This window comes from Sporisorium graminicola, chromosome SGRAM_11, assembly GCF_005498985.1.
Source record: "Sporisorium graminicola strain CBS 10092 chromosome SGRAM_11, whole genome shotgun sequence".
NCBI classification, from domain to species: Eukaryota; Fungi; Basidiomycota; class Ustilaginomycetes; order Ustilaginales; family Ustilaginaceae; genus Sporisorium; species Sporisorium graminicola.
Window position 1 is genome coordinate 678,271 of NC_043721.1, and position 25,036 is coordinate 703,306.

Below are 25,036 nucleotides of genomic sequence, written 5' to 3' on the forward strand. Positions count from 1 at the left end.
AACTATTGGGAACAGAACAATTGTTGTTCGGGAGACCGCATCAAACCAAAATGAGGCCCGCCTTGCGCTTCGTGCACCAGGAGGTGGCGAAAGTGAATTGTGTCATAATGGTAATCGTGAAGTCTGAGTGCTAGCTTTCTTCGCCTTTTCTGTCAGGCCTTCGCGGGTCCCACGCAAGGAGCCACGCAAGATGACAGCCAAAGCAATGTGGTTATTCAGCATGCGGTAGAAATTGGTCCGTCCAATCGACAGCAGGCTTGCGATCTCCTGGGAGCCACAAGAAAGCGAGCTTGGACCCATGGGCCGCGTGACGCAACACTCGCCGAGGTCCGAGAGCGGGAGTCGACGCTCTAGAAGGGAAGACGCTGAGCGGCCGTTCCCAAGGCTACGCTCAGACCCCTTCTCGGCTGGACCTTATCGCTGTAGATGCAGCGATTGCATATCGAGACTTCTTACCTTCGAATTGCTCATCATTCGCAGCAATACAGCAGGGCGGCCCGCAATATAATGGAGCAGGTGGCGTTCAACGATGTCAACGATGTCAGCGACGGAAAGCGGAAACTCGTGTGCCAGGAGTAGTTCATTGTGCAAATACCAGTGCCTGCCCCAACCCTCACGGAGCTGAACGATACAAATTTGCCTAGTGTAACTTCGAACAAGAACGAGGAACGTGCGGTCAAGCTCGCCAGCGAGGCAGCGCTTTGTTCGCCAGGATCCTGCAACACAGCATGCTGTGAAATCGCTGTTGATCTTCGAACGTTTGAAGGGGATGCGCCTTCTCGGACACTTGCTCCGTCTGTGGTCTAAGCAACATCGTCTGCCGCTGCAATGGCTGCTATTGTACGGAAGCTACTACGAGTTGCCAACCGTTTTTGCTGTGTCGATCGTCCCTTCTCTTCGACCTCAATGCACTTTCGGCTTGTTCCCTTCACATGTATCAACATGCATACGCTCTGCCGCTCTCATATTGTGACAGGCCTAGTACTTGTATATAATTCCGATCCCCCAGACCATTGCTCCACTCGCCCACTCTCCAGATCAGCTTTCCCAACGAGGACGATCAACATGGTGTACAAAGCGACCACGTTGCTAGGCGAAGGTGCCTTTGGCCAGGTCTACGAAGCGAAGTGCTCGGGCAACAAGAAAGTAAGCGCTGTAAAGCCCTCTACCTGTCAAGTTTTTCGGCATGGTTAACCGACTGCCTCTCTATGCTTCGCTCTTCAGCTTGTTGCAGTCAAGATCGTCCGACCCACAAATCAAGCGGAGCATCGATTAGCACTAGAAGAAGTTCGCATCAATCGTTTGATAAGCCACTGTGCGATCGTTCGCCTCATAGAAGCATGGAGGGAATCTTACTGTGTCTACAGCGTGTTTGAGCTTTGCTCAGCAAATCTAGCCGCATACATCGACTACGTACACGCACCTAGGTGAGTCCTGCCATAACGCTGTCAACCTCTCTTTTCCCCAGTCCTGCAAGCCGCTTATCTCCCTTCCATGTCTCTATCGCACCGTCCAGTCTTGGAGTCGAACAACGACTCGCAGTGTTTGAACGAGTCAAACCAGAGCGGGTCACTCTTCAACTCATCTTCGCGCTGCATTATCTGCACTCGGACAGGACTCGACCCAAATCCATACTGCACCGAGATCTAAAACCCGAGAATAGTAAGCGCCCAGTGCCGAAAGTCTTTTCATCCAACCTTCGACAAACTTGACTAATGAGCTGCTGATTCGTTCTCTTTCTGCTTCCGACAGTTCTTCTCGACTCATCGGGAGTTGCGAAAATCTCAGACTTTGGTCTGGCCTGCTTGGTTGACAAGGGCCGGAAATCGAAGCTCGGAATTGCTGGCGTGGGTATCACCCACCAGTTGTTGTGATATACCTCTGGAATTTGTCTGACCAGCTGTGTCCGTTCTTCATCTTGTTGTACCAGACCCCCGGCTTCCGTAGTCCTGTAAGTATTTCCGCCACGAGGTGCACGGTGGATCTTTCGCCGTTTTGAGGCCGGCACGTAACGAACAGAGTTTGTTTCGCTTTCCACTGACGATTGTAGCTGCATTGATCATCTTCTAGGAAATGCTGACAGGCCAACCGTACGGCACTGCCACCGACATTTGGTCCCTCGGAAATGTCCTGTGGGAGCTATTTACAGGGATGTAAGTTCTGTGCCTCTTCCCGTTGCTCAGCAGATATCTTACTACCGTTGCACTCTGACAGGCTTTTGCATCGCGAAATGGATGCGAACCCATGCAAGTACAACATCCGAATCAACGTTCGATCGGTGCATAAGAGATTTGCGCTGAGCCATGCAGTCGAACGTATGCTTTCCCAAAAGGTGCGTCTGTGGTACAACTTTGCACGCTGTCATAATCGCCATGCTCTGACAACGCTTGATTTCGTTCGGGACGACCTGAGGCCCAGCACGAGCGATCTCTTTAGCGATCCGGGTATCCTTGAAACCCTCTTCCAGCTCTGGCGCCCTGATAGGTACGGATTCATTCATATCGCTTCTACTGCCGAACCCCGATCAGCTGATACTGATTATGTTCTTTCATGCGCCACAGCAGCCTTAGTCTGGAACCCAGTGGTCCTTCTCGAGCAAATAGAGCTTCATTGTCTCCGATGGCTAAAGGTCGTGACGATAGCATTATTCCAAAACCACAGTTCGAGACAGCAGTCTCCTCTCCCGTTACTGAAGCAAGCAGAACTTCAAGAGACGAGTGAGTATACAATCTCTTCTTTTTCTTGTTCACGTTGGTATTGCCCGCATCCTGACGCGCACTTTGCTGGACCTTGAAGGTCAGTTCCTGTTTTCAGCTTCAGGCGCATCAAGCTTGGATGATCGATAGGTTGGCTATGTAGTTTGCTCCTATCTTGTATACTTTCGAAGCGCGAGACTGTTGACGTCCAGTCCGCAGAACGACGGCCGCTTCGAGTTGACGGCTGGCTGTGCCCCGCCAAGAAGTTGGATTGGGCCGTAAAGCACAACACCAGTGTCTGAAATTCCAAGAAATTTACGCGTCGCGGCCAACCAAAATCCCTAATCGTAACAGCACTAAAGCAGTGTTGTTCAAACGGCCGCGCATATTTTTCCCTCCAAATGTGAGGTTTTGCGAATGTGGCAGGAACGGCTACGGCCGTCTCCACTGCAAACGGCCACGCGCCTAGGGCTAGGACTAGGGATGAAATTTCTCAGACTTCGTGGCCGTACTGCACTCGCCGGTAGCGCTCGTGGGCACCAGCCACCACACGTGACTCCCCGCAGATCCCAGCCTCCCCCCCCCCCAGGTCCCGGACCCTTGGAGCCTAACAACGTGTTCCACTTTCCTTTCGCTTAACGATTTGTTGTTGCCGATTCCCGGCCGCCGCCCTCTGGCCAACCGTGGTACGGGGCTCTCTCCACCACTCCCACTAACCCAGGGTCATAACACTTGCTCGCTCGCCCTAACGCATTGGCAGACTAACTACGGGCTCGAGATGCTCGCCCCTAAGCACATAGAAGTTTTCATTGATACGGTTGGACAGGTGCTGTACTTTAGTGCAAAACAGATTTTGCCATAAGGCAAACTGATCGAGAGCTCGGGGGTTCCTTGTCCGCCTTTGAACAGCGACGATTAGAGAGCAAGCCCTGCCGCTCTGTGGAATTACCGAGCGACCATCACGAGTCAGGCTTCTGACTTGGCAGGCAGAGAGCTGGGTAGCACGTTGAAGGCTCAAATGCAGTACCCAAACGCGCCAGGCACTGATGCCCAACACATTGCACAGGGAGGAATCATGTAGCAGATATCATTTTCAAAGCTGCATCCGTTAGGAGGGCACACCTCTGCGGGCCATCCTCTGCGTTGATCGACAGGCTCAGCTCCAGGCGGCCTGTAAGTAGGCCTGAAGTCGGTAATCGCCTTGATCTCTTCACTAGTCAGAGAGATCTCGATCACCTGAGAACTCGTTTCGCCCACTTTTCTCACCTCAAATTTGGTGCCGCCTTGATGTCGAATTGCTGCAACTTGGTTGGCTTGACCGTAAGCCCTGATCTTATCGAACGCAGATGCGCGGATGTCCGAGATTGAGGAGGCCATGGTAGAACCAAACAGGAGAGTGGCTAAGATTAACACTTTCCCGACTGAAAGTCGGTCATGTTCCAAAACAGCAGAGGTGTGCGCAATGCTGCCCGGTGAGCTGGTCGAATGGGAAGAAAATATGGTGCTTGGGTTCCGTGCAGACCAAAGAGACACCAGGCTGCTGTTGGTCCCTTTTATACGCCACATCCAGGTGAGGGTTTTCAAGCCCAAGCGGACTCGTGGCAAGGAGCAAAGCCAGAATGGGGAGCAATGACGGCTTCTGTATTCAGATTTTGTGGTCGAGACGCAAGTGAGATTAGCCTTTTCGCCACTGAGTCATCGTAGGTGAACCTTCCAGCGCCCTTTTGCTCCGCTGTGTGTGTTCGAGCTCGATTGATCGCATGCATGCTCACACCAAACCTGTAACGCTAGCCACCTGACGAATCACAGAACGGTGTGTCCACGCCAAACAGCCACATACATTATCGCATGAACCTCGCTACACCATGTCTGCATGAGTGCTTCCCACGCTAAAAGAGCTTACTTTCAAAGGAAGCAAACAAGCTGCGCAACGCTCACCCACACTAGCAAACCGTAACCGAGACAACTATCCTCATTGTACTTGTTGCTGGGGGTCGATGTATCCGTTTTGGATAAGCTGTGTTTAAGGAGCGATGGCGGCCTAACCCGAAGGTGTAAGTAAACGTACAGAACTTTTCCCCCGACCCGAACTAAGACGTTTGATGCATTCGACCCAGCCTGAGAATCATTTGAAAGACACGCGAAATTTGGAAAAAGGCAACTCGGGTTTGAGAGGGAAGCGCACAATGCTTGGCGTCACCTGAGCGTGTCGCCTGTTCGGGATGTAAAATTTGCCGGGTGCGCAAGTACAGTACTTGTAGCCGCGCCGACCACACCATGCTTCCACCTGTGGACGTTTAACTCCTCTTCGAGCGAAAAAGCCCCATTGACATGGACAAACTCTGTATCGTCGGGAAGAGCCGGAGAGAGCAAAGAAGTTGTCCAGCTTGAAATGCAGGTCTTGAACCATGTTCTTTTCGTCGAATCAATAACTGAGGTCTTCGAGTCATTTTGGTGGTTTCCACGCCCCGCCGTCGTTGCATTCAATTCGTGCAGGTATCCTTCCCATGGTTATCAGCCCTAGGTCCGGGGTGAGGGCTCGGGTAGGCGTCGCTGGGCTAGTACTGCATCCCAAGGTAGTCCGTGCGTGCAAAGGAGTCACCCATACCACCACTATCAAGACCTTGCAGCAGCAGCCGTCGCCATGCCAGCACGCCCCCCGTAAGCTTTGGCACGCAAGCGGCTAGCAAGAAATGTTCGGGAACACAACAGACGCAGTCAGTACAAGGAACACAAGCAGCAAGCGGTCACATTCAAGCTGCACCCGGTGCCATCCAGTGCTAAAGGTCATCCACTTCGTCTCTTAGGTCAGTCGCAAGGGATTGATCCGCTCCGCTCCAATTTGACCCTGACCGAGGTCAGCAACGGCCAGGTGATTGTGCAGCGACTTTCTCCTAGCACTCCCGATATCCACGCCAAGCTGATCGCAAGTTCCAAAGAGGGCGAGCGCCGACATAAGGCTTATCTTGCCAAAAGAGACAAGAAGAATTGCAACAACAAACCTAGCGCACCACAGAGCACAACACACAGAGCGATCCCAGAACACCACCTTGGATTTTGGCACTCGCAAGGCTGTCACAGTCTGGATCTCACGCACGACACAAAAGGAAATGCTTGGAGAGAGAAAGGTCTTGAACTTCTTGCTTGGGCAAAGACGTATGCCGACGTGGCGTTGATTGGCCTAGAAAAGGAGATCGACAGCAGCTTTGTGGCCAACTTGGATGGACGCTTGGCCGGGCGGCAGTGGCTTGAAACTCAGTTCGGCGACACTGTACAGCTACTTCACAAGTGGTGGACGACGGTGGCTTTTTTCAGCGGCTTTCCCATCGGCCAGGGGCTGCATACCGACGACAATGATTGCTCGCCGTCATTTCTGTTCAATTTTGGCGAGCCTGGCCGTTGCCTGCCAAATAGGGCGGTGCGGCCGTTGCGCACGTGGCCAGTGTATTGGAAGCAACGGTCGCCTGCCAAAAAGTTGGATTCGGCCGTTGGGCACGGGGCCTGTGTCTGGATTTCCAACAAATTCACGCGTCGCGGCCGTCCAAAATTTCAGACCGTTGCTGCACTCTACCAGTGTGTTTCAGGAGCGACCGTTCCTTTTTTCGTCGATGTGAGATCGGCGCAATTTGGCAGGGCGGCCGCGACCGTCGCGCGCCAGCGGCGGCCACGAACTAGGGCTAGGAGTATTTAGTAGCACAGATACCATTGTCTTCCACACCCGGCACGGAACTGAACAAAGCTGGTTTGGGTAGCGAAGCTTAGAACAAGAACGAGGAACGTGCGGTCAAGCTCGCAAGCGAAGAAGCAATTCGTTTGCCAAGATCCAACACGCAATAGAGCATGTTGACAAATCGCTGTTCATCCAAGCAAGTCTGAGGGGGCTGCACGCTGACGCGTCACCTGCTGCGCTTGTAGTCCACCACATAGTCTGCGTCCGCAATGGTAAGTATTGTACGGAGCTAAGGTTATATATAGTTCTTCAAATTTTCACCAGGCAGCTGCTCTGATCAACCATTCTCCACTTTGGCTTATTCAATAAGGACGATCGAGATGGTATACGAAGCGATCAAGTTGCGAGGCGAAGGTGCTTTCGGCCACGTATAGGAAGCAAAGTGCTCGAATAACAAGACTGTAAGCTGAAAGGCTCCCTACCTGTCACATTTTCCGGCATCGTGAATCAACCTTCTTTCTCCGATTTGCTCTTTAGCTTGTTTCAGTCAAGAGCGTACGGTCCACGAATGAAGTGGGCCGTCGATTGGCGCTAGAAGAGGTTCGCATCAACCCTCTGATAGGCCATGTCGCATTTGTTCGCTTTGTAGAAACATGGACAGAACCCGGCTGCGTCTACAGCGTGTTTGAGCTTTGTTCAACAGATTTAGCCGTATACATCGAATATCTGCATGCACGAAGGTAAGTTTATCTAAAAACTGTCCTCCTCTGTCTACGGTCCGAAACTTGATCAATCTTTGTAATTTGCTGATCTGCCTTTTCTTGTCACGTTGCTCCGTGAAGCCTGAGATATGAATACCAACTCACGACGTTGGAGCGGGTCAAACCAGAGAGGGTCTCTCTTCAACTCATCTTCGCCCTGCATTACTTGCGCTCGGACAAGACTCGACCAAATTCCATCCTTCATCGAGATCTGAAACCTGAAAACAGTGAATATCATCGACAAGCCTTGTGGTGGGCGACACCTTTGAAACGCAAAGGAGCTTACGCGATGAGCTCGTTCATGTTTGTTCTGCGTCCCACACTCCTTCTTGACCCCTCTGGAGACCCAAAAGTATCTGACCTCGGTCTGGCATGTTTCGTCGAAAACGGTAATAAAGCGAGGCTTGGAATTGGTGTAAGTGCAGTATCGACCACATTTGATTTTACATGTAAGTACGATTTGTGTTGACCGCTCCCTTCGTTCTCCCACGCTCCGACCCAGACCCGGGGCTTACGACAGGCCTTTGCACCACGAAATGGAGGCGATTTCATGCAAGTACAACATCCGAATCAACGTTCGATCGGTACATAGAGATTTGCGCTGAGCCATGCAGTCGAAGACATGGTTACATTCCGACATGGCAGTAGCTGGAGCGTGGGGGGTAGATGCCAAGACCTTGGCCGGCAGCTTTTTTCTTTGGGACCCCGCCGATCAAACAGTAAGCAGAGAGGGATGGTCAGGCTTCCTTACGATTTGATTAATTGGTGCCACGAGCGAAAGGTATAGGTTATCAAAGTTTCCCGCGAGTTATTTGGTCAGAACATGGCTTTGTGCCAAATGGAGCCAAGTCAAACATTTACAAAGCGAGGTGGCCATCCACCTCCGCAGATGACCCGATCTCGAGCTGACGCTTGCCGACTTGACTGGCTGCTCGTCGGCGAATCTCGGTCAGGTAGTGTGAGTCGGTCCAGACGCCAACGTTACTGGCCGGAGCAGATGCGGCATCTCAGAGCCAAGGCGCAAACATTAATAGAGGGAAAACGAAAAGTGGCCAGGAATCTGGAGGATCGACTGTCACGCTCAATTACATCTCCGCGGAGCGAGGAAAGAACGACAAGTCATGCTTTCCGGATTTAGCGAGACACGGGTTGAGAAGTTGTTCCTCTGCCGCCTGCTCTAGTGGAGGCGCGCAAGGGAACTTCTGTTGCTGCTTGACTGTCGCGCACAAGCATGCCCCCTAAACCACGGCCATAATCTGGGAGATCGAGTCATAAAAAGAGGGAGAGGAAAGGGAAGGGAAAGAAAGGGAAGGGGAAGGGGAAAGGGAAAGGGAAAGGGAGGAGGAGGAGCGGAATGTCAACGTCGGATCGATCTGAAATCTGTGACAGTGACAGTCGGATCCAGGCTAAGACAGTCGCAAGAAAAGCTTGCCAAACATACGTGTGACTACTGGCAACCTTATCCAATATCGGCGCGAATGTGCCAATCCTGAGGCTTTTCGGCTGTGATGTTACTGACCTCCTTCGCTCTGGTCTCATGCCTGAAATCAAGCTTTAATTTGTTGGGCACCCTCAAGCAGGCAGAATTCTTCCAGACCTTTGCATCGTGCCCATCCTCTCTCCTTCCCTTCCATCATCACCATCCTGACCACCCGCATACCAGCCTTACTTACCCTCCTCGGAGCACACTCTCACACTGCAGCTCACATCCACAGCCTATCGCCATCAGGACAGAATCACTCCTGCTTCATCTTGCCCCGCCTTCTGTGGTTTTCTCAAATTGGCCACCCACATCGGCACTCGGTTCGCAAGCTTCAACTTTCAGCCTTCATAACAAAATCGCGTCAGTGCGCAGCGACTTGCGGCTACACTTTATGTAGGCGTATCGCGTAGTAGTTCTTCGCACATCGCCTATCCACTTGCTGCTGTAATCCCCGGTGCACCTCTCTGGTTCATCCCACCAATTTTTTTAACAACCTTTCTCGCTGCATTTGCCTTTCCGTTGCACTCACGTTGATACATTCAGTTCTGTCGTCTCTTACCGCCGTCATCATCACGCATACAAAGCGACCACGGTATTTAGCAGTTCTAGCTAGCCGAACTCCAACAGGCTAGGATTATCTAGTCACTTGCTTTGCTGATCTCCCGACCATCGGGGGTACAGCGCCCCCATATCCTATCCGTTCAAGTTATGCGCATCAACATGTGCAAACCAAGTCTGTACCCTCACACTGCGCCGCCGCCCGCTGATCTCAACCATCATCCGCAAATTACCACTTCCAACTTTTCAGCAGACATGTCCATGCGCATGCCTGCTCAGCAAGCATCCATACCCTCCACCTACTCCAACCAAGACTTGTTCACACATGCTGCTGACGTCTCAACCGGCATGAACAACAATGACGACGACGCAGAGGGCTCCGGCAAAGGGAGAAGAGTGAAGCGAGCTTGCGATGCATGCCGGAAGAAAAAGGTGCGCTGCGATGGTCTTCAACCAGATAAAGACGCTTGCACCAACTGCGCCAAATACAGCTCCGAATGCACCTTTTTCGATGCCGCCCGAAAGCGTGCGCCCCCGCGCAGCTACGTCGAGGCCATCGAGGCTCGTATTGTCAAGATGGAAAAGCTCATCGCCTCACTCGCCCCTGGCCTCGACGTTACCGATCACATCGGTAAGCCTATCAGAAGACCCAACGACAAAAGCGATGAGCCTCCCACCAATGATGTAAAGCCTCCGCCGGATCCTTCGCCCTTGAAACCAATTCACATCCCCAACACAAAATCACTAGACCGTTCCAATAACTTCAGTGTTTCCGCCGCGTCCCTCTCGCAAATGCTGTCTCCCTCTCATGTTAAGGCGCGCAGCAACTCGGAATCCCACCTGGCCCACACCAGCGATGACGACTCCGAGGACGACATTGCCTTCATCGAAAGCCGGTTTGACGATGTCAATCTGCACACCAAGCCCGTCATTACTCAGAGCTCTGCTACCTTCGACAGCCGCTCATCTGAGCGCATCATTGTCGGCGAGCGGATCAAAGTCGATTGCGCTTCTCACACGCCGCCCACGCACAAGTTTATCGGAAAGGCCAGCGCCATGCACTCGCTTCCCATCCTCGAGAGGCTCAGCAGTAAAAGCGTCAGCGAGCTCGGCGTGAATCCCAGACGCGCACGTTTGGAATACTGGGCAATCCCTTCCGGCTTTATGGACCCTCCTAGCGATCTCCTAACTGCTAGCTCGGCATGGCCGGCCCCGGATCTTGCCAACAAGCTGCTCGATGCCTTCTTTGACCGTATGAATCGCGATTATCCCGTGGTCAACGAAGCCTTCTACCGTCACGAGTTTGTGAATCGTCCCGAGCGAAGCAACGATTTCGAATGGCTCGCTTTGTCCTTTTGCATCTTCATGGTGGGTAGTCACTACGTCGACGACGAGCGCGTCAGGGCTTTCCCTGAGGACAGGCATTCGCGCGGCATGCTTTGGTGGCAGGCAGCCAAGAACATCATTTGCCGCAATGCAAGGGTCGAGAAACCGCTCTTACGCATTCAGTGCCTGCTTCTTTCGACTATCTTCCAACTCGGCCTTCCAATCTCTGCTTCCAGCTCCTGGATTCTTCTCGGCGGTGCCATTCGGGTCCTGCTCGACGTGGGTGCGCATCGAAAGCACACGGGAAAGAAGCTGGGCTTGTCCAGAATCGAAGAGGAGACCTACAAGCGAGTCTTCTGGGTGGCTTACAGTCTCGATCGCGAATGTGCTGCGTCGCTCGGAAGACCCATCATGCTGCAAGACGAGGACATTGATGTGGAGCTCCCCGTGGAGATCGATGACGACTATCTCTTTAACACGCCCGACTCAGAGCCGCTGCCCGCGCAGCCCCAAGACAAGCCCGCTCTCATCAGCGGCTTCCTCTGCTCCTTACGCCTTGACGAGATTGTGGGTCGTACGCTCAAGACGGTGTACGCGCTTCACAAGACCAAAATCCGATTCGGCATCAATTTTAAGGATTGGGACGAGCGCTTGGTCTCTGAGATCGACTCAGCGCTCAATGATTGGCTCGACACCGTACCACCGCGTCTGCGCTACGATCCGCACGAGAGCAACGACGAGTGGCTCGTCCAGTCGTCGCTACTTTACTCCAAGTACTACAACTGCCAGCTTCTGGTGCATCGACCTTTCATTCCGGCCAAAAGGGGAGCTAGCGAAAGTTCAATCCTCAACTTCCCTTCGCTTGCCATTTGCACCAACGCGGCGCGCAGTATCAGTCACTTGATCACCAATCTGAGAGATCGCGACTTGCATCATCAACTCGGCATTACCGTCGCTTTCCGATCCGTGTCCGCTAGCAGCATCTTGCTGATGGTGGTATGGGGAGCAAAGCGCAATGGAGGCAAAGTTTCCAGCTCTGCTTCAAGCGATCTGCGTCGATCGATCGATGTGCTGCGGGCGATGGAGGACCAATGGCAATTCTGTGGTAAAGCGGTCGACATTCTCGAATCAATCATGACTTCGACGCACGTCGTTGTGCCGCAAACCGCGTCACAGTCCGAGCAGGGCACCAAGCGACCGCACAACGGCGCTGAAGTGTCGGACGTCAAGGGGGAAGAACCGGACTCGACGGCGGCGGGAGGCGATTCATCGGGCAAGCAGACGAAAAAGGCGCCAAGGAAGACCCAAGCAACACATGTAGGCAGTCGGGAAGGTCAGCCTCTGGCTCCCGAAGCAAGACATTTGCCACTGTCGATGCAGCAGCTGGCAAGTCTAACGCCACAATCGAGTAGCGAGCGATCGCCATGCTTGGTGACGCCGGAGAAAAACCCTTTCCCACTTCCGTGCCCCAACAATGAAGCTCAACCATTCCATGCCGATCTATTCGGACCCATAACGCCACAGCCTGCACCACATGTACGCATGCCGTCGCAACGCGGCGCTTCCGGCATTCCGTCATCGTTATCTTTTGGTCTCATGACCCCCTCCTCCGCCGCACACTGGGGTCTTGCTGAAGCAGACTATCTCAACGGACCGCATTCGCAAGCAACGTCATACCATTCAGTTCCTGCAGTAACCCCTTCGATCTTTGACAACCTCGGTTTGTGTGGCGGGATCGATGATATGAGGCGGGCCACTGCGGGCAACATACCTGACATGTGGCAGTCTACGTTTTCCAACAACCTTGTTGCAGCTGCCGCAGGGCTCGGCGATAACGCCACCAGTGGAGGAGGTGGCATGTTTGGTGGCAGTCTGGAACAGTTTTACGCCACTCAGGGTGGGGGCGGCGATACTCCGCAGTCGGATGGTAGTAGTGGGCTGACAAGTTATGCTTTTGAGTTACTGCTGGAACTTGGATGATGGTTCGCTCAACTTGCACAGGTCTCAGTGACAAAGGCAGTGTTGTTTTGTGGTGTTGCGTGTTGTAGTAATGTGTTATGTAATTATGTTTGTGCTGATGGTGATCTTTTCTAAGCTGGAGGTTGTGGCCAGGCTGAAGTCCTTTGGCCACTCTATCGAATGTCGTGTTTGCGCGGAAAATCTACTGCTGTGAGTTTCTGATTGAACGAGCGACTGACTGAGCGACAAATTCACTGATACACTCGACCGTTTGCTATCTCACTTTCTTTATCTCTTCTGACAGGACTTCAAACCCCGAACAGGCGTGGTAGGGATGCTAGAGGTGCTGTTTCTGGGGCAAGGGGCTGTCCGCTTCGACACGAGCATCCGGGTGGGCACCGCCGTTTCCATCTTCTTCGACGCGATGCTGGGAAAATTGATTATGCACGCTGCCACACGTGCCACAACGATCAAAAAGATGCTCCAGGTGCTGCAGACCACGGTGCTGATCGGACTTCCCTCTAACACCACGTTCATGAGTTCATGCCTGCGCCACCCAAGCTTCGTCGATGGCAGCTGCAACACGCCGCTCATCCCAAACAACCTTGTCTGGCTGCTCAACTTACCGTGCAGCTTGCCCACGCTGCGCTGATCAAGGAGCTGCGAAGCAAGCTGTACCCATCGCGAAATGGACTTCCTGCCAAATTTGGGCTGGTAAACGGGTGCGACCGCAGCGTTTCCAAGACGGAAACTTCGTCGTCTCGCTGCTGGATGGCGGGAAGTAGTGTGACGTGATGGTTGAGTGGGATGGCGATAATGACGAGTACGAGCTCAAGAAACGGAACAACCAGTCAAGTGAGGCAGCACAGGCGGACGGGGAGCGCGTTAACGACAATCTCGGCAGCAAGACCAAGCCCAAGGCGCTGGCAGCGCACCTGAGGGCCACACGCGCCTTAACCAAGTTCTATGGCTCCTTGTCCATGCGCAACGGGCTCGAGGGGCGCACTCAGGACGAGTGGAAGATGTTTGCAGCAGAGCGACGTGCACCATGTTCGTTTTATGCTGCTCACCTCGTCGCAAGTGCAGCTCCCGTAGCTGCTCGCAAGGACACCCGCCAATCTGGCGACATGACGTGCGCGCTGGGCGACGGCAACCCTGGCTCTCGAGATTGACGGCATCACCTTGACCAACGTCCTGGCTACCGACCACTCAATCCTGGACCACGAAAATTGTGCTGACCGCCTGGGTCTGGTTGTCAAGGCTATCTGAACCCATCAAGATGGTGCGCTTGGTCATGCCTTCTGAAACACCATCTTGATGAACTTCTCTTGCTGCTGTGAGTCGATATACTGGCGTCGCTTCTTTTGGCTCGGCATGATTGGAATGGAGACATTTGACATTACGACTGAAATCAGCTTAGACTCACCTCGCCTCGCACTCCTCACAACACCTTTTTAAACACCATCCCGCCTCAACCCAAAACAGTGTCGTGCATCGCGCATCGGCCTCATAGGTAAGGAGACGCAGGTGCAGACCCCTCCAGTCCCTCCACCCACGCAGTGTCATCCGATGTTCATCCCTCATACGGCGGCTCAGGCAAGGGCACCCCAACGTACTGCGATTGCGCCCATTTCATCGCAATCTTGCACGCCGGTGTCTCCGCTCCACCACCCAAGCTGTCTTTCCTCCTCGAATGCCGTTTGAGCACTGGCGACTCAGCTGCTGCTGCTTCTGCTGCCGAGCTTTCCTTCTGCGCTAACTTGGCGAGGCCCTTGACGACTCCTGCGGCGTCCTCACCGACCCAAGTCGAGCAGGTGTCGTCGATTCTCCATTCGGCGCTCTGATCACCCGGGTCTAACGACGGATACTTGGCAAGCGTCGAAACATGCAACCTGAAATGCCCCTGCGCAACTTCACTGGGATCTACCAACGTCTTCCCACGCCCCGTATTCGACCCAACCCCAATCATCGGTAAAGAAGAAAGCCCAAACGACTCAGTCACATCCTGTAGGACAGACATGGCCGCCTCCCTCTCCCGACCGCCCCTGACACGCGGAGGAACGCGCACCACTTTCCCCCCTCTCGACTCTGCCAACGACTCCTAGCCAATTACCCTCCTCTCCTTCATCTCCGGAGTGATCGCCGACAGCATCGACACCAACTGATCGTCCGGCCCAATCACAAATTCACCAAACCGACTCGGCTGCTCGGCCATGGCAAACTTCATGGCCGAAATCATCGTCCGCGGCTGAGCTGTCGACATCATCGACACCCCGAGATCCACACTCTCTGGCACCGCAGGCAGCGTCCTCGTCTTCTCATGCCACACCCTCTCCCTGCTCATCCGCTTCGGACCCCGTCCCAGACGAAGCATGCTTGTTAAACCTCCTCATCAACCCGTTCCCTACCCCGCCGCCTCCCTCGCCACTATTCTGACTCGCGCCCGGCTGGGTGTTGTCCACGTTGCGGAAAATGATCGACCCAATGGCGAGCACACTAAACACAGCTGAAACCCATGCCGCTTTGCTACCGGCGATCGCAGTCGAGTGCACGGCAGAGTCGGGCCCACGCACCGCGCTCTCGTCCACGACAGCAGCCAAATAGATGGTGACACCACCAAAGAAGCACGCCGCCGAGATGATGCCAAGGTACAGAATTACCAGGTTGATCAGACACCTGCGCAGGTATTTGTACCGCAACATAGGCCCACCCGTTATCGAGATGCGCTTGCGTCTGTTCGACCTGGTCGAGTTCTGGCCGTCGCGGTTGCTGCTCGTCCACATACCGCGCCCCATGATTCTCCTGAACGCAGATCACGACTTGGGCACACGGGTCGGCGAGCCATCATTGTTCGCCTCGTGGTTCTGGGTAGCCAAGCTGGCAATCAGCCCATTGCGAGATGCAAGCCCCGGAGTATCGGCTCCTTGGCCATTCACAGATGCAGGCGGCTCCTGCCTCAACGTCGACTCAAGGCCCAAGGCATCGTTGCCGCTCTTCAATGAGGCAACACCACCGCTGTGGCACGTACCCCGCTTGTCATCCGACGCACCCCGATCCTCAGATATATCTTCCAGCGATGCACCCACACCTACGGAAGGCTGCACAGCAGACCACACGAGCCGCGAGCAGCCCTGTATGCCTAACCTCGCCCAGACCCGACTGGGCGACACGGGACGCGCATCGTTGATAAGCACACTGACTTGCGTGCGCATAGTCTCCAGCGCAAGTTGATCCTCGAGCTTCTGCCGGTAGCTGAGCAAAATACCCCTCTGCCTAACCACCTGACGGTAAAGCAGAAAAATAAGCACGCCACCAGCAGGCACATAGAACACGAGAAAGAGCAGGGCCCATAATCCTCAAAGCACATACCCAACATCGGTGTAGCAGAACGACCGAAACCATGAAATGACATACCCCTGCGAGCAAAAGTCATTTACCGCACCCTGATCCACCAGCGCGCTCCCTGCCGTTGACGAGAGCACGATTCAGCCCGCTGATCCCACCGCTCGAAGTCGTGATACGTCCTCGTCATCGTGACCGACGAGCGACACGCCCGCGGAGCTCTTTCTTCTGTGTTGGCGGCCGAATCTCTGTCTCATGTACGCTAGAAGTAACATCGATGTCCAATACGTTCGAATGATGAGTGTGCGAGTGAGGGTGCGTGTCTTAAGTGACCGTGAGTACGGTTTTGTGGCTGTGTGTGTGATATAGATGAAAAGCACAGCAAGCAAGCAAAGTGCTCGAATTTGCTGGTGCTGAATGCAGCAGTATGACGACAGGATGTTTGTGTTGCCCTTAAAAGCACGATGAGCTCCAAAGGTTTACAAATCCAAACCAGAGCAGAGAAAACACCCATAAGAAGAGCGGACGAGAGATGAAGCTGGCACGAGACTCGTTGAGGGATTTGTGCTGAGCGGTGCGAAGACTGGTGACGTTCTCTACAGGGAGCGTTCGGGCAAAGCAGACAGAAGAGGCGAAGTAGACAGCGAAGAAGATAAGTTGCGAACGGCCGGTACCGCGTTGAAAGTATGATGCTATGCCGTAAGCCTGAGTTCGACATTACACAAAAACAGCCAAGTAGTCTAATATCTGCTACACGTGAGAAGCCTGTTGAAAAGAAGGGGAAGAGGCGATGAGAGAGTTGTTTTCAATCCTGACGCTAGGTCTTAGGGTTACGGTTAACCCTCCTGAGGAAGAGCTGTTTCCGATCATCTGTAAAATTACTGAGATAAATTGTGACCATTGTTAAGCACGAGCATGCATGGTGACGCTGGAATTCCCGGCAGTGAAAGACTAAGCTTGATCTAGGTGGGGAATGCAGGATGGCGCTGGACGGGGTGGTACCTCGTCGTCAGTGGACAGGGCTTTTTTCCTCAGCATGAGACAGGCAGTCCAGGAGGCCGGCGATGTTGTTTCAGGCGCAGGGCGATCGGCGCTCCCCATCGGGAAGATTTCTAAGCTTACCTCCAGGATTGATGATGCCAGCGCCGAGCACAATAAAGAGCGCAACAAGTTGTTGAAAGATGCGTCGCAGTACCTGACATGTGTTGTGCCCTATTTAATATCATTAACGGGTGTAGCCCTTGTGCGGGCAATCTGTGAAATGAGGAGGCAGAATACGCGGTCAGTTCAGCAGGGTCGAGATGGAAAGCGTGTGGGTAATCGAGTCCGCAACCCTTCAACGGAAACTTCGTGTGCGCTTCTTGAAGTCAGTCCGCAAGGGTGAGGATTGAAATTCCCACAGCAAAGGCCGGTCTTGTAAATACCCTTCGTCAATTGATGCACACTCCTTGGCCGCACAAGGACCCCTGCAGATTGAGTAACCAGTTCTCCATCGGACTTGTAGGTTCTGGGAATCGATGAACATTATGATGATGAAACCGAAATTGCCATGGGGATACAGGCTTAACAGAGCTACTCTCATTTTGGACTGAGTGCGTATGTGCTTTTTGTTCGTGTTTGTTTGTTTGTTCTAATTGTATCTTTCTGCACACGGCCCTCCTCCCAAATTCCAATCTATAGAAGCGGCAGAAACGCGTTCGGAGGGAGATGGTTCAGTTCGGCTGCGTTGGGCGTATAGTGTCTATCTCGCTCGCAAAAGGCGGCTGCTGCTCAGCTGTGGGCATGTAACTCCGATTGGCGCCTCGGCGTAAAACACGTGGCGAGCGAAGAAATGAGGCAAAACAAAAACAACAACTCTGTGGACATCGGAGAACGACTGCCTTTCGCCAGTAGTTCCCCGTCGGGAGTAGCTGCAACGTGGAGGTGGCTGCGATTCCTTCTTAAACATCTAACTTGGATTCAACCAGATCTGGAGTGACACGGGCGTGGCACTGCCTGCACCCCTGCCAGCATGTGCTAAGTACCTCTGGCTCTAGCTGTAATCTGGAGAAGCAGTAGAAGACCGTCCAAATGTTACTTTCTGGTGATGGTATCTTCAGGCTCGAATAACTGCTTTTGGCGTCTGTCTCATCCAGGCGTACTCGAGTCCCCCGCTCGCCCTTTTCGTTGGAGTAATTCTCAACAACATAGTACTCGGTCGACTGGTTGTTGAGCCGGCTGTAACGGTATGGCAAGAGTCCTGGTTCGACTGGTAGCTACCGTTGAAGGTGGCCACCAGGATCAAAGTACCAGTGTACCAGCCAAGACGTTCACCTGCACCTTGCGACTGGCCAATGCAAGGCCGATAGTGGCTCACAATGGTATCGAATTGTAGCTCCAGACTGTTCCTGGTGTGTCTAGGGTGTCGCCCATAACCTCAGCATTGTTGAGGAGAATGTCTAAGCCACGACTCTTCGACGAGAATGCCTCGACGAAGCTTTGCACGGCGTTGAACTGGGACACGTCGAGGTGCAGGAAGCGACTTTTTGCGCAAGGTTAAACAGTGGTTATCTCCCGAATTGCAGCTGTGGCGCCGTTCCGAGCAAGCTCTGCTGATGGCCCATATCGATCAAATGGGGACGGACACATCAATGAAGCTCTGGGAGACTGGGAGCATTGATCACGGCTCAACTCACTTGCCAAGCTCGTGCGAGAGGGCGAGGACGTCTGAGAAAGCGGAGCTCGACTCTACCCGTTCAAAATTTCTATGCCTCATCTACCGAAGTTACATATTTGTGTTGCTTCGTCCCTCCATCTTTGTAAGTGCTAGGCGAGTCACGGCCTTGCGTACTTTGCCTTTCCCTCTCTGTACCCACTCGTTCGACAAACGCAAGGAATTCAACGACTTGCAGGCCATTCGACATTGACAGCACCCTGGCAAGAAGCCCGGTGTGGCCGTGATTTGAAATTCCAAACACGCCATTGTGTTTTTGCGTTTCGATCTCAGCGTCTACGGGCTTAAGCAGGAGTCAGCACGGTGTTCGGCAAGTTACATGATAATCCGGAAGGGTCCGGAGCAGACGGCATGTCCAATGTTCAGCAGTCTCCATCACCAAGTTTGCGTGGCTTCGGAACGTACGGTCCGATCGGGATAGAGATTCCAATCGGAAATAGGAGTTTGGGTGGCATTTGGACCTCCATGGAGATTGGCGACTATGGAAAATTGAATTCGAGACAGCAGCAGCAGCAGCAGGACGTTGCCAAACGCGAGGTTGTTCTGGTTAGTGTGTTCGCAGCAGCGTTTTCACTGAGACTCGGTTTCCGCCTGGGTTTTCAAACAGACATTACTGTCTGGACTGCCGAAGGGTATCGTAATCTGGTTGCAACGCCTAATTCGGAGGGTCCTGAATCTTGCGTAACGATCGCCTGTTTTGCGGCTTGGTTTCTGCTAACCATGGACTTGACCGATGGTAGGTGATCAAACCATGGCCTTTCGTAGACTATATGTGCGGTCGGAGCAGCCGCTTGCGTGCCTCTTTCCTTCTCTCCCACGACCTCCTGTGCTTCCCTTCAGTTACATTTCCGCCCATCATGTCGGCATTGGGACCGACAGGTCTGGGCAACGCCAGCGGAGCTGACAGCTATATTGCTGCTCAGCATCCGCCTCGTCCCGATGATCAGACTCGCGATCATACCGCAGCTAATTCGGAAACACCGAGCGCAGAGGCTTCGAGCGACCACCATGTCAACGTTGCCGATGCAGAACGCCAATTCAACGAGCTCGAGCGCCAGCTCGCTTCCAAGCAGACCAATGATGCTGACTTGGAAAAGCATCAGCCTTTCGACCTTCGAGAATGGCTCACCAGCGCCCAAGAGCAGGCTGACTCCATGGGCAACAAGCGCAAAAAGCTTGGCGTCTCCTGGACCGACCTCCGCGTCATCGGCACCGCCTCGCGTGATTTCAACGTCCCCACCATCCCCTCGATGGCGCTCTTCGAGATCATCGGTCCCATCTTCTCCATCCTCAAGATCTTTGGCATCGACCCTGCCAAGTCCAAAACCCGCGATCTGTTGCAAGGCTTCAACGGTTGCGCCAAACCAGGCGAGATGGTCCTCGTCATCGGTCGTCCCAACTCCGGTTGTTCGACGTTCCTCAAGACCATTGCCAACAAGCGTAACGGTTTCATCGACACCAAAGGCCATGTATCCTACGGAGGCATTGACGCCAAGGAGATGGCCAAGCGCTACCTTGGTGAAGTCGTCTATTCTGAAGAGGACGATCAGCACCATGCTACTTTGACCGTCGCCCGCACCATCGATTTCGCTCTTCGCCTCAAGGCCCACGCCAAAATGCTGCCAGACCACACCAAGAAATCCTACCGCAAGCTCATCCGCGACACCTTCCTCAAGATGGTCAACATCGAACACACCAAGCACACGCTTGTAGGAAGTCCTACCGTGCGAGGTGTCTCCGGTGGTGAACGCAAGCGTGTTTCCATCCTCGAAGGTCTTGCTTCCGGTGCCAGCGTGTTTTCCTGGGACAACTCGACGCGTGGTTTGGACGCCAGTACCGCGCTCGACTATGTCAAGAGCATGCGTGTGCTTACCGACCTGCTCGAGGCGACCATGTTTGTCTCGCTCTACCAGGCATCCGAGGGTATCTGGGGGCAGTTCGACAAGGTGCTTGTCATCGATGAGGGCCGTTGCGTCTACTTTGGTCCTAGAACCGAGGCCAGGCAATACTTTATCGACGTCGGATTCGCGGATCGTCCTCGTCAGACTTCGGCCGATTACATCACTGGATGCACCGACAAATACGAACGTATCTTCCAAGAGGGCCGCGACGAGAACAATGTTCCCAGCAACCCCGAGGCGCTCGAAACTGCCTACAAGAACAGCCGCTTCTTCACGCAAGCCATCGAGGAGCGTCAAGCTTTTGATGCTGTTGCTACCTCCGATGCCAAAGCCACTCAGGGTTTTAAAGCGGCTGTCGTCGAGTCCAAGCACCGTGGTGTACGTTCCAAGTCGCAGTACACTGTTTCGTATGCTGCCCAGGTGCAGGCACTTTGGCTTCGTCAGATGCAGATGATCCTCGGTGACAAATTTGACATCTTTATGTCGTACGTCACTGCCATCGTTGTAGCTTTGTTGACCGGCGGTATCTTCTTCAACTTGCCCACTACTTCGGCGGGTGTTTTCACTCGTGGTGGCTGTCTCTTCATCCTGCTCCTCTTCAACTCGCTTACCGCTTTCTCCGAATTGCCAACGCAGATGCTGGGAAGACCCATCTTGGCTCGCCAGACTAGTTTCGCTTTCTACCGTCCATCTGCCCTGACTCTTGCTCAGCTGCTGGCCGATTTGCCCTTCGGTGTGCCAAGAGCCACCCTGTTCGTCATCATCCTCTACTTCATGGCCGGTCTCGAACGTAGTGCGGGTGCCTTCTTCACCGCTTGGTTTATCGTGCTCGTCGCCTACTACGCCTTCCGTGCGCTCTTCTCCTTCTTCGGTGCCATCACCACCAACTTCTACTCTGCTGCTCGTCTGGCTGCTATCGTCATGTCCATGCTGGTTCTCTGGGCCGGTTATGTGATACCTCAGGCTGCTATGAGGAGGTGGTTGTTCTGGATCTCGTACATCAATCCGGTGTTCTACGCCTTCGAAGCCTTGATGATCAACGAGTTCAAGAGGATCACTTTTACCTGCGAAGGTGCACAGATCATCCCCTCGGGCCCTGGATACCCGACGCAGCTGACGGACAACCAGATTTGCACCCTCGCCGGTGCCACTCCTGGTTCGGACCAGATCCCCGGTATCGCTTACTTGGAAGCAAGCTTTGGGTACCAGCCGAACCATCTGTGGCGCAACGTCGGCATTCTGATCGCCTTCCTCCTCGGATTCATTGCCATCACAGCTCTTGTGGTCGAGAAGATGGACCAAGGTGCTTTTGCTTCGGCTATGGTGGTGAAGAAGCCCCCCACCAAGGAAGAGAAGGAGCTCAACCAGAAGCTGCAGGACCGTCGATCCGGTGCTACCGAAAAGACTGAGGCCAAGCTCGAAGTGTACGGCCAGGCTTTCACGTGGTCAAACTTGGAATACACTGTTCCTGTTCAGGGTGGACACCGCAAGCTGCTTGACAAGGTTTACGGATACGTCAAGCCTGGACAGATGACGGCGCTGATGGGTTCGAGTGGTGCTGGTAAGACGACGTTACTCGATGTGTTGGCCGACCGCAAGACCATTGGTGTCATCAGTGGTGAGCGTTTGATCGAGGGCAAGCCCATCGATGTTTCGTTCCAGCGTCAATGCGGTTACGCTGAACAGCAGGATATTCACGAACCCATGTGCAGCGTTCGCGAGGCACTCCGCTTCTCGGCTTACTTGCGACAGAGCCACGACATTCCTCAAGCTGAAAAGGACCAGTACGTCGAAGACATTATCGAGCTGCTTGAACTTCAAGATATTGCCGATGCGATTATTGGCTACCCAGGTTTCGGTCTGGGTGTGGGTGACCGCAAGAGGGTGACGATCGGCGTTGAGTTGGCCGCCAAGCCTTCGATGCTGTTGTTCCTCGACGAGCCTACTTCGGGTTTGGATGGACAGTCGGCTTTCACCATCTGTCGATTGCTTCGTAAGCTGGCTGACAGCGGACAGACCATTCTCTGCACCATTCACCAGCCCTCGGCGTTGCTGTTCGAGACTTTTGACCGACTGCTTTTGCTGGAACGTGGCGGTAAGACCGTGTACTCGGGACCAATTGGTAAGGACGGTAAGCACGTGATCGACTACCTTGCTAAGCGTAGTGCCCAGTGCCCGCCTGGTGTCAACCCTGCCGAATACATGCTGGACGCGATCGGAGCCGGTAGTCAGCCTCGTGTGGGTGACCGAGACTGGGCTGATTGGTACCTGGAATCGGATGATCACCTGGACAACCTGCGCATGATCAATCAGATCAACCGTGAAAACGCCAACAAGCCTAAACCGACCAACGGGCGATCGACCGAGTACGCCGCGCCCTGGTTGTACCAGTTCAAAGTGGTGCTAAAGAGGACAATGCTCAGCACTTGGCGCCAGCCTGCCTACCAGTACACTCGATTCTTCCAGCACTTGGCGTTTGCGCTGTTGACCGGTTTGCTCTTCTTGCAGCTGGGCAACAATGTGGCTGCGCTACAGTACCGACTATTCGTGATTTTCATGCTGGCCATTATCCCGGCTATCATCATGGCGCAGGTCATGCCCTTCTGGATCATGTCGAGGTCCATCTGGATTCGTGAAGAGACGAGTAAGACGTTTGCGGGTACCGTATTTGCTGCGACTCAGCTGATCTCCGAGGTACCCTATGCGCTGGTTTGCGGTACGGTGTTCTTTGTGCTCATCTACTACCTGACTGGTTTCAACACGGATTCGAACCGAGCAGGTTACTTCTGGGTCATGACATTCCTGCTCGAGATGTTTGCCGTTTCCATCGGTACCATGGTTGCGTCGTTTTCCAAATCGGCCTACTTTGCATCATTGTTCGTACCTTTCTTGACGATCGTCTTGAACTTGACGTGCGGTATTCTCTCGCCTCCGCAGAGCATGTCGAGTTCGCTGTACAGCAAGTTCTTGTACAACGTCAACCCGATTCGATTCTCCATTTCACCACTCATCGCCAACGAGCTGTACGGACTCGACATCCAATGCGCTGCCAACGAGTTTTCGCGTTTCAGTCCTCCCTCTGGTCAAACTTGTGCTCAGTGGGCTGGCAACTATGTCACCCGCTTGGGCGGATATTTGGCCAACCCCGATGCAACCGCAGACTGCTTGTATTGCACTTATTCCAACGGCGAAGAGTTCTACCGTGGGTTCGGCATTACTTTCGGTGAACGTGGTCGTGATGCAGGTATCTTGATCGCCTTTGTGGTGTTCAACTGCCTTGCTACAATTGCATTTACCAAGGTGTTCCGCTTTAGCAACCGTTAAAGGCAGGGAGAAGTATGCACTTAGGGTCAAGGGATGAGGGTTAATAGGGTTTGGGTGAGAGTCGGGCCCCATGAACATTTCAGCACTAGAACCTGTAACACACCTTACTCCGATAGTATTTTATTATGCATTCTACACCCCAGATATTCCCAGAGCACATCAAACAACGGCCACTGATTATACAGCAAGTGTCTAACCTTACAGGGATAGGGGTTGGCCAACACGGTTTGCCCAAACCAGCCATAGCAGCAACTGTTGCATCGTTGATCTTGTATTTACGACCGTTTGACACCATTTGACGCCCTTTTATTAAGAGATTGACTCCATCGGAGCAACTTTTTTCATTCGCTCAACTCTCCACTCACCGTTGTGTATAAGTGGTAGGTCATGTCATCGAGAACCTTTGTCCTCATCCTAATTGAATTGGTATGTCGGCAGAGCACAGCAACGCTGGCTTCCTGTCGTAAGTATCTGCGCGGGAATAGAAAGACGTCCTTCGTCGAGCACATCTAGTGCCTCACAGGCAGATAGATTCATTTGCAGTTCTAGAAGAGCTCTGCGGAAAGAACCACAACTCTCAACGTAGCAATCATGCCAGCTGGTCCTTAAGCAACTACGACCATCTCTTCAACTGCGTTGGACCATGGCGTGGCAGGTATATCGAAAGCTTCAACACTTGAACGCCCACCATCGAGCACGCGGATATAGGTCAAGACAGTTGCTTCTCGCCTGGCCGACTTGATATTACAGCTTGCCATTCTTTGCCCAGAAAAAGTAGCATCTTTGGAACTTAAGCATTCCGTCTGGCGACCCCACAAACTCTATCTCACGCACGGAGTAAGGCATCAGGACAAATAATGCAGTGCGAATCTAACACTACGATGCCCACTTACAAGCTCTCCCCAACTTGCCCATCTGATCAGGACTAAATCAATCGTGCCCTGTCTTACTGTGAACTTGACGCATTCATTGACTGTGGCCTGGACCTCTCGAGGGCTGTCGTTTGAAATCGTTATGTATGTAATTCCACCGTTTTTTCTTCATTTTTATTTCAACTATTTTTCGCAGGGTTACTCTCTCTAACCCGTTGGGAAGTCATCTTCCAGCCACTCCCCCTTAACCTACACTGTGGTCTTTCTTGTTGATTGTAGCCTAGTCGAGTGTGTGCGAGAAAGGCAAAGACGGGCAAACACTCGTGAGTAGGCACTCTTGATGGAAGTCTCTAGGCGCTGTCTGAAGCTAGAGCGCAGAACGTGCTAAAACAAAGATTGTCTCACAGGCTTGGGTTCAGCTTCTGGCCATT

The 25,036-nt window shown here is 53.3% G+C and overlaps 5 protein-coding genes across 5 annotated transcripts; 4 read left to right on the forward strand and 1 right to left on the reverse strand.

Moving 5' to 3' along the window:
* Positions 1 to 10,533: 10,533 nt before the first annotated feature.
* Positions 10,534 to 12,474, forward strand: EX895_001532 (uncharacterized protein; the record flags this gene model as incomplete). The annotated part of the gene is made up of 1 exon (XM_029882131.1): positions 10,534 to 12,474. One exon carries the CDS (start codon positions 10,534 to 10,536, stop codon positions 12,472 to 12,474), a length of 1,941 nt encoding a protein of 646 aa, XP_029741732.1.
* Positions 12,475 to 12,633: 159 nt separating this feature from the next.
* On the forward strand, positions 12,634 to 13,105 carry EX895_001533 (uncharacterized protein; the record flags this gene model as incomplete). Its single annotated transcript, XM_029882132.1, has 2 exons — positions 12,634 to 12,663; positions 12,758 to 13,105. 2 exons carry the CDS (start codon positions 12,634 to 12,636, stop codon positions 13,103 to 13,105), a joined length of 378 nt encoding a protein of 125 aa, XP_029741733.1.
* A 142-nt stretch (positions 13,106 to 13,247) lies between these two features.
* Positions 13,248 to 13,625, forward strand: EX895_001534 (uncharacterized protein; the record flags this gene model as incomplete). The annotated part of the gene is made up of 1 exon (XM_029882133.1): positions 13,248 to 13,625. One exon carries the CDS (start codon positions 13,248 to 13,250, stop codon positions 13,623 to 13,625), a length of 378 nt encoding a protein of 125 aa, XP_029741734.1.
* A 1,146-nt stretch (positions 13,626 to 14,771) lies between these two features.
* On the reverse strand, positions 14,772 to 15,248 carry EX895_001535 (uncharacterized protein; the record flags this gene model as incomplete). The annotated part of the gene is made up of 1 exon (XM_029882134.1): positions 14,772 to 15,248. The coding sequence occupies one exon, from the start codon at positions 15,246 to 15,248 to the stop codon at positions 14,772 to 14,774; it is 477 nt and encodes a 158-aa protein (XP_029741735.1).
* Positions 15,249 to 20,853: 5,605 nt separating this feature from the next.
* Positions 20,854 to 23,733, forward strand: EX895_001536 (uncharacterized protein; the record flags this gene model as incomplete). The annotated part of the gene is made up of 1 exon (XM_029882135.1): positions 20,854 to 23,733. One exon carries the CDS (start codon positions 20,854 to 20,856, stop codon positions 23,731 to 23,733), a length of 2,880 nt encoding a protein of 959 aa, XP_029741736.1.
* Between the last annotated feature and the right edge of the window lie 1,303 nt (positions 23,734 to 25,036).